Source organism: Etheostoma cragini, chromosome 23 (assembly GCF_013103735.1).
Source record: "Etheostoma cragini isolate CJK2018 chromosome 23, CSU_Ecrag_1.0, whole genome shotgun sequence".
Lineage (NCBI taxonomy): Eukaryota > Metazoa > Chordata > Actinopteri > Perciformes > Percidae > Etheostoma > Etheostoma cragini.
Window position 1 is genome coordinate 6,096,120 of NC_048429.1, and position 9,630 is coordinate 6,105,749.

The 9,630-nt window shown below is 39.2% G+C and overlaps 1 protein-coding gene across 2 annotated transcripts in view; it reads right to left on the minus strand.

Annotated features, from left to right (window-relative positions):
• Positions 1-1,395: 1,395 nt before the first annotated feature.
• apaf1 (apoptotic peptidase activating factor 1) overlaps positions 1,396-9,630 on the minus strand; it is a 40,579-nt gene continuing 32,344 nt past the window's right edge. For both annotated transcript variants that reach the window (XM_034863040.1, XM_034863039.1), the window contains one exon: positions 1,396-1,572. In XM_034863040.1, the coding sequence (XP_034718931.1) occupies positions 1,426-1,572 (147 nt within the window). In that variant the 3' untranslated portion in view covers positions 1,396-1,425. The remainder of the gene's footprint in view (positions 1,573-9,630) is intronic.

Below are 9,630 nucleotides of genomic sequence, written 5' to 3' on the forward strand. Positions count from 1 at the left end.
CTACCTGTTTTCTCCCAATAAGTTAATATTCAGCTTAGTATGACATAAATATCAACATATAATGCCGTAAATAAAAATTTTAAAAGAAAGAAGCTTTAAATAAATCTTTTTAAAGTGCATGAATAAATCCAACCACCCCAATGAAAGATTTAAGTTTCACTTTGGCATGGCATGATCAACCCATTCTCATTCCCAACTCGCAAAATACGGACGCTTGCCCAGTGGCTCTCAGCGTTAGTTACGACGCAATAAGCACCCTTCAACGTGATTATAGCGAGAAGTATTAGAGCCCGAAAATTCCGTGTGGGGAGGTTGGTTGGGGGTGGTGGATGGGTCAAACAACACACTTTCACTCAGGGACCGGGGTTTGTGTCCGCATGTCACAGAAACGTGCATTTTTATGACCCCAGCCACAGTCTTTTCCTAAACCTAACTGTCGCGTTCTCGTAGTGTTTGGTGTTTTTTGCCCCCAACCTGTCCTTCAAGGTAGCACGGCTATGGTTATGTTTAGGGTTAAGGGTAAGGTTAGCTACCTTGAAGGCAACGTTGGAGGCAAAAAAACCGCCATTGAGCCGTTCTGGTCCCGAGGGTCACGTAAACGCACCTTTTTTAAGCCCACCCACAAGTTTTCCCTAAACCTTTCCCTGAAAATGACAACAGATAGAAAAGACCTAGCTTAGACACTTAAGGAGACTTTAAGCGTCAATAACAACGCCAAAGGCAACTGACCAAGCGTCCGTATTTTACGCGATAGGAGTGAGAAAATGTTGGCCTGATCCGTCCGCCCCAATGATCACCAAATCCTGCACACCAGACCAGCAAGCTGCGGCGTTATATGCAAAGAGGCAACGCTTGTGTTTGTGGCAGAAAAACATCACGACAAGAAGATCGTAAAAGAAGTAAAGAGCGTGCGCTGCAGTAAAGCAGACTTTAGCTCCGTGCGCTCCGCTTCTTATCACTGGCGGCCAGCTGCTGACTACTAAAGTGACACACGAGCGCGCATGCTCCAAACCTCTTTCCATTAATCTTCTACACCTCGGCAACGCTTGTACAATAAGAAGCTACTTTTTTTATGTCTGTGTTCTAATCGGTTGTGTGTTTTCATACAAAAGGAGCTTTACACACAAATTTATCACAGCTGAATATTTCATCACTGTAGTCTAGGGTTGGGCATCAAGAACAGATTCTTACTGGGAATCGTATAAAAAATTACGATTCCTTAAGTTTCTGGTTAAAGGGTGGTGAAGGGGGAAATGAGTGGGAATGCATTTGTTTTTGTTCTGTTTTAAAAGAAATCGAGAACCGTTAAGAACCGGAATATTCTACTACGTCAGTTCCACGCCTAGTGTTTGGTTACATTATGGGGTTTTGTTCCTTTTCGTTTTTCTTTTTTTTGTGGTCTTCTGGAGCAGTGTTTGCACCGTCTCACACCACCCTCTTCAGGATGTAGAGAATGCCGATGCTGTCAATGGTGACAAAGGTAGAGAAGTCAGCTGAGACGTGGATCCTCTTCAAAGCTGTTCCCGTCGGAAAGAAGGTCTGCAGGGCCTCGCCTTTCTCCACATCCCACCACTGGACAATAAAAGAAAGAAAGACTATTGCTTCAAGCTCTTAACAGACAACACTGCTGCAGAGTATTATAGGATTATAACTATAATTATTATAACTATTGCAGTAGTATAATCAAGAAATTGATTTAGAGGTGCTGGTAGGTGGATTTGTTACCTTCGGACAGAGCCATGCTAGCTGCTTTATGCTAAGTAAAGCTAACCGGCTGCTGGTCGTAGCCTCATATTTACAGGCATGCAACTCTCAGTTAGAAAGTGAATAAGCCTATTTACCAAAATCTTTATCAGATTTGTTCATTTTGGCAAAAAATATAAAGTTAGATTTAGCCTACTTATTGTCTTAGCCTTGTTGTATAGCCATTTATCCTTTATGTAAGGAATGTTTTTTTTATATAAATTAAGCTTTAAGATGCTGTTTTGACGCTTTTTTTCATGCTGACTAGATCTCAGAGGTTTGATGGTTACAAGATTATTCCAATTGGAGCGATCTGCAATTGTAGCAAATGATGTCAATGTTCAATGAAAACAAGCATAAAGTGTGTATGTGCCACTGTTGCCCCCCCCTTTTTTTGCCCGGGTCTCCCTCGTCTCCACTAACCTCCAACAACAACATCTTTTTAGTTTTTTGGCTACTATGAAATCAATTTTGTTTAAAAACTATCACTAATGTGTAATGTAGTTGACCCAGCAAAACTAGTGCGAATCTCATGCAAAGTGGCGTTAATTTGTCTCTCAGGACAGATAATTAATGTCCAAAATTGTGCAGTCTGCACTAAGCTTTATCTGAATCAGAATTTTGAGACAAAGACAGGAAGAGAGTGACTTTATATCTGCTGCCGAGAGGACCATGTTGAATTTAATAGTATTATATTACCAGACTGAAACACAGACAGACAGACAGACAGACAGACAGACACACACACACCATCTTTCCTAAGTGATTCTATTTAATCTAGGTTTAAAGTTGACATTTGAAGCTCCATCTCACTGGGATAAATCAAAGGCACATCAAGTCAATCATTTATAGTCTGGCATGAGTGCGTGCGTAGGTGTGTGTGTGTGTGTGTGTGTGTGTGTGTGTGTGTGTGTGTGTGTGTGTGTTCACATTTAACATTGACAATAACCATGATTACTTCAAAATGTCCATCTAAATTAAACCAGACATGAATTTAAGCTTTAATGATGTAGTATGTTTTTTGTAAAGCTTTAGTGGTTTTGCAATAATGCGTGTGTGCGTGCGTGCGGGTTGACGAACAGACGGAAGAGGTTGCGGCAACAGATGTCTAGCTTATAGAACAATCCCAAAGCACCCACAAGCACCTTCATGTGTGTTTGTGTTTGTGTTTGTGTGTGTGTGTGTGTGTGTGTGTGTGTGTGTGTGTGTGTGTGTGTGTGTGTGTGTGTGTGTGTGTGTGTGTCCCAGCTTATTTCTATTGCTGCAGGGGTTTGGCCATACTTCTGCTGATTGGACTTCCTCCACAGCAACCATCATAACATGCACGCTTCTTATCTCACTCCAGCTAATTAACACAGGTAAGTGGTGACTGACAATGTCCAGGTATAAAACATTCATGACGTGAGAAGATTTTTACAGATGTTGGACCAGCTTTACATGAACAGGTTAAGTCTGACAAAAATTAAATATAGGCCATGAGCTGGGTCAGAGTTAAGTTAATTTCCTGGTTTGACATCTTTACACAGGTCAAATCTGACAACAAACCTGTATAAATGGTTTTGTTTAAAATAAAAGAAATATATGTATGTATATGTATATATGTGCCCTTCTCCGGCCTTTAATCATCCAAGAATCAGAGAGACATGAAACCATTTTACACAGCAAGCTATGAAAAGATCTTACTATGAATAAGTGCTATTAGTGGCTGGTTTACATAATGGCTATTAGTATATTTTATGTAGAAACAGTCATGGTATGCATACATTACCATGATGAATGTGTTACTTTAGAATGAACAACTTTTAGTCAAATTAATTGATGTTGTGTTTCTACATAGTTCATAAATAAAGACTGAATCACAACGCTAAATGTGAGTATTCATTGTTTTGTGTACTATTTAACAACCAACAATCCTCTGCAGATTACAGGACTGCATGAAGTCTTTGATACACACAGGGTGAGAAATATTTTGTTTAGGTTAATTCTGTGTGAAAAGGTCAAGTTAAATCAGATTATTACACCAAATTGGTTAAGGATGAGTGCTAAGAAGCTGTGACAGCAAGCAACAGAGAAGCTGAAAATCAAATGCTGACAATCTGAAAACAAAATAATGGGCGGTTTTCATCTCATGCCTGAGCAAAGAACTCCAGGACAACGAATGATACCTACATTAAGATATCAGCCAACACTTAATGTTGCCATGTATGGTTTTGATGGCCATAAAAAAAAAAAGAAAAAAAAAAAAAGAAATGGGTCTTGGTGTGAAGATTGGTAACTGAACATCAAAGGCTGAAACATATACTCTTTTTTCTACAGATCATTAAACATAGATTAAATCTAGACTGTTTTGCACAGGATGAAAAGAGAGGATGAGATAGATGAGATCGATAGAGAGGTGGAAAAAAGAATAGAAACAGAGCAGTTACGAGAGGATCAAGACACTTGGTTTAAGCGTAAGGAAAAGATGGCTGCCGACTACCAAAACACTGACAGCTGAGACAAAGAAATGAAACTCAGGTGCTTGCATACACACACGTATGTAAAAAATACAGAAATAAACAGACAGACATAGATAAGGGAGAGAACAAGTGAAGTCAAAGAACAACATAAACAACACTGAATCCCATGACAAACAAAGCAACAGACGAATGATGACGTAACAGAATATAAAAAGGGGGGAAAAATAGTCAATAACTCCAACTGGTTGTAAAAAAAAAAACATTAGCAGAGAGAGATTCAACGCAAGGAGAAAAGAGCGGGTGCAGAATCAATGTTTTAAAAACATCAGTGTGCACGATTGTGGGATTGAGAGGAAATGTTTGGAGAGAAAGTGTGAAAATGATGATAGCTTCAGAGTGAGACGGGAGCCACTATGGGGGGAGGGGGGGTCAGGGCAGAAAATCCCTATGTGGAATCCTTTACACTAGAGGACGGCGACAAGACTAGGCTGGATTCCGTGCATTTTTTTGCATTTGAATGACAGGCGGACAGAATTGTAAAGACGAAGGAATAAAGAAACTGAGATTTCTTGGATTTAAGATAAAAAAAGAGAAAAATGAAGGTGCCCGTGGGAGAGAGGTAAAAGATACAAATAGAGATAAGTACACTTAACTAAGCAGAAAATTCAGATTAAGGTAATGGGAAGATGCTGTAAACTGAATAACTCATTCAGTATAACGAAAGCTATGCATAAGATAAGTCTGTTTCCATGTTCCTCTTTTGGGAATACGCAGCAGGGTTTTGGCGTGTGAAACCAAGTGCCCATATCCTCCGAGCAGATGGCTGATGTGCTGATATCAACACCATTGATTTATGGGAGAGCTAGTGCTGTGTTTAGATGCTAAATGACTTTACAGTATGCGGCTGCTTCTGCATTGTTGTTGTTGAGAGGACAATGCTCCTGCACTGTGTGATTGTCTTGATTTTTTTCTTTTTCATGGTAGACTGAAATGTTTCTAAGCATCCAGCGCATCATCCTCACTTCCTTCAGAGCTGAAATTAGGATGGCTACATAATTACTAATGCAAGGCAAACACACAGATGTATGAAAAAGAAAGTGAATGCATTAGCATGAAAATTGCAAACTTAATTTAAGTGTGTCCCTAGATTTGAATATAAAATTCATCAGGTGAATGCAGGTTATATAATGGGATAATTTAATGGAGATTATTCCATATAACAGCCAGTATTATTGACTTCCAATATTAAATATACACCAGTCCCAGGTAAACACATGTTGAGGGGCGAGAGAGACAACCTTGACCTCAAAACTAAGGAGGATTTTGAAACCCAAGCCGTGGAGGTCTGTGGGTCCTCCCCTAAAGTAATTGAGTTTCAGACACTTAGTTTCCTACATTATAGTGACTTTTAAAGAAAGAAAATACCAAAAAATTATTAACAACATTTTAATGTTACATACCCTTAATTTATCATTTCATAATACATTTACTTTTTAATAATTTAATTATTCCTTTTACCGTCTGGCTTCAGTGTATATTTCTCTGAGTACTCTCCATTTCTCTCTCCATCTGAGCTGTATTGTTATTCGGGAGTAGGACATATCTATGCTGTACACTGACAGAAAGAAGTACTGGTAAGAAAAGAATTTAAAAAAGTGTGAAAATATATCGGGAGAATTGTGACCCCAAGAGAAAACCAGGAGAAGGCAATGAAAAACGGGAGGATTGGCAAGTTTGGGTGAGAAATAATTCTGTTTTACCCTTTATCACCTTTCAGTGGAATAAAGTTAGATAAAAAGTATCAAGAGAACTTCTATTCCTGCACTAAATATATAAATTAAAGCACTTTCAATGACACCTTTATGACTATTTATGTCTACTTTCAAAAACTTTCAAGGACTTTTCCTTCTCAAATTTGTGTGTTCCAGTGAAAGGTAAAATTAAGTGGAATAACAAAATATAGGGCGATACAATCAACCAGGGATATCTAAAAATAATACAAAGCCAGCCGAGAAAAACAAGATGGAGACGAAAGAAAACACCAAACTAGCATAACATAAGCCAGATGGTAATGAGCTGTCATGATTAAAAACTCCTAATGGTCAGATGAGGATGTTTCTAATATTTTAGAAAGCTCATTAATAAGGACTATATATATATATATATATATATATATATATATATATATATATATATATATATATATATATATATATATATATATATATATATATATATATAGTATAATTCAATTCAATTAACCATCACCACAAACTGAAGCCTCCAAAATGACCTCTCTAAAACATTATAAATATTGCAGGACTGCTGTACCAAACTGCATTAGTTTCAGCTAGGTGTGGCTCATAAACCGACAACTGAGTGTATATTAATGTTGGAAAAATATGAATATATGAGTTTTGAGGCAACTAACACGTGGAATGTGTGGAAAAGGGCTGCAAAATCAATCATTTATTAAGTTAAGAAGACTGAGTAAGAAGTGGCCAGGAGCAGAGGGTGTGTAGAGTATCAACATGTGGCATCTGCTAAGGTAAAAGCATGATCAGTGACTACAAGAAGGGCGACTGAATCCTTATCTACAGTTTAAATGCACTTTCAGATAAGCTTTCTCTCGATGTCATGCTGCCATACACACGGGCCACACATTCCATGTAGGGAAGCCGGGAAAGCTAGTGACCCTGATTCAATTCCTCTAAAAGCAGTAGAGCACCAAATCTGCTCCGACAGGCCCTCCACCGTCTGCTCTCCTGAAGCTAAATAGGTCTGCTTATTCAGGCTACCTGAGGCGAAAGCCAGCACCGCTTACATAACGGAAATACCTGTCCATGTGTTTTTCTTCTGAGGGCCACAAAGATGCTCAGGTGTGAGCGGGCACAGTTGTGTCTTTCATAAGGAGTGGAGGGAAATAATGAATCTTCCTCCTACATAAATAGGTCAGACACAGAGTCCTGGGGGAATTGGAACAGATTCTCAACAATCTACACAATATAAAAGACTCTATAGCCAGCAGGAGGCACACAATGGACGGAGGCAGAAAGAAAGTGAGGGAATTAGTGTGTGTGTGTGTATGTGTGTGTGTGTGTGCGTGTGTGTGTGTGTGTGTGTGTGTGTGTATGTGTTTGTGTCCAGGCCAAAAGTCTTGCAGAGAGGGAAACAGTTTGACACTGAGGTTGAATTATTCATCCAAGGTTCTATCCGGTGAAATATTGATGCTCAGACAATCTTCAACACATCTCTCCCTCACAAGCTGTCTCCCACCCAAATTTATTTATTTACACCGGCAACTCTTCTTCATCAAAGATGTGATCCGGGAAAAAAAGGAAGGATAGAGAAATGAATATGGATGGCAGGGAGCAGGGAAATTGAAATTGAAGAGAAACAGAGATTTTACATCCTTGGATTAGAGAGGTTTTTATTTCTCTCCCACACAAAGGTAGATACAGATCCATAATAAGAAATCAGTAGATAGAGAGAGAGAACTATAGACACAAAAAGTTAGCTAGTGGGGGAAAGAGGAGCTGTAAAGGAAAGAGATAAATGAAGGAAACTAAAGGAAATGATGCAAAGAAAGAAGACAAAGGTCTTTCTCACCAACAGATTACTGTTGTTTCCTCCAATCCCTGATGCAGATCAAAAGGAGAAGGACAGCTCTCAGACCACTGAAGTTACACCAAATTGTAGTGATTATGTTCTTTAGTGAATGCCAATGTGTCTTCTTACAGGGGTTATGTGCCAGGCTATGTCTTGGCACGGTAAAAAAAAACTGTCTTACTATTTCTTTCAACACATTTTTTTGTGAATCAGAGCTCTCCATACCAACACTTTTGGGCTAACAGCAGCCGCGCTTAACGCAAATGCACCACAGATCAGAACAAAAGTAAATCATAATGAAAGCAGACCAGTGGGTTTGGAAGAATGGAGGCTGGAAGGTTGATGAATCCTGTGTAAAAAAAAAACAGCAGAATAAGACTGAAAAGAAGTTAAGAAAGTAAGAGCAGAAAGCACAAAAGAACAAAGAGTGTAAAAGTGAGTATGAAAGACAAGACAAGTGGAGAGAGTAAGAGAAAGTCGGTCAGTGTGTGTGTGTGTGTGTGTGTGTGTGTGTGTGTGCACATTTTACAAAGTACACAGCACCACCAGCCTCAATGATTTTCCATCTCCACTGCCTCATTTTGTCTAGGTGTGATTCCCACACACAAAAGGCTCTTCTCCAGCCAGAGAGACAATTAACCCTGGCTTAATGAGTAAAGCCGGGGAAAACAACTGCCTCCTAGGGACAGATAAATATTTTACCAGCCTGTGTTTTCAAGCTTGACAACAAGAACACGGAAAACCAGGCCACATTCATTCAAAGTTTAACTCTTTCAAAGTTCTTCAATCTTGCTTTGTCCCATGTGGAAGCGAATAACTGTGAAGTCAAGCACCTTTGGAAACTACATCTACTCTGGATGCATGTTGACCACATACAGAAGAACGTGTGCAGGTTGAAATGCTTCTCTAGAATAAGAAAAAGAGAAAGTGATGGGAAAAATGGAACATTAGATTCTGAGGAAAACAGATGAATGCACTTCCAGGAGCTGCTTTGTATCTTATGAGTGTGTGTAGGTATTTTTAGAGGCAGGTCTTGCTGCTATGCTGGAGCAGCACTGTGGGGTGCTTACTTCTGAAACAGCGTGACAGAAGAAAAGCGTAAATGAAATCAAAAGTGCAAACACTGTCTGAACCCGGTGGGCCTGTTACACTACCTCATTTACATACACGTCCCATCAGAAACAGCAGTCATCAAAATGTGTTATTTTTATCTCTGCACCAATTCTGATATATAAATATCAAAGAAAAAGCCACGGTATGCAACTAGCCCGTTAACCAACATATAGCAGCAGCAACACGCAAGAGGGTGATTTTTATGTTTGAAAATGCAAAAGCTGCTGGGAGATCAGATGAAAGGTTAATGAACCCTGTGAGGACATTCAATCATTGCTGTTGCAAATAATGTGTCCAGGATGTTCTCTTTCCAAGCAGCGATGAAACATTAAAAGAAAAACTAAAAGAGAAAACAAGAAAGACAGCCAACTCCCTGGTTGCCACAAGAGCTGACAGCTATTGCTAATCACTAGATTATTTATAAAGCAACCTGTGTTCATGTGTTTAACAAAAAAAAAATTAACTTGACACGGAAGTAGCCTACATCTTTCATTAACACAGCAGCAGGCGTGTGTCAACTGTCCTGCAGGCCTTTCCCATACGACACAACTTTTAAACCCTTGGGCATTGAAATACATATATACATATACTGTATATACATACATACACATATATACACTACCGGTCCAAAGTTTGGGGTCACTCACAAATTTCCATTGGACTCCATTATAGACAGAATCCCAGCTGAGATCAGTTGCCTTGTTTT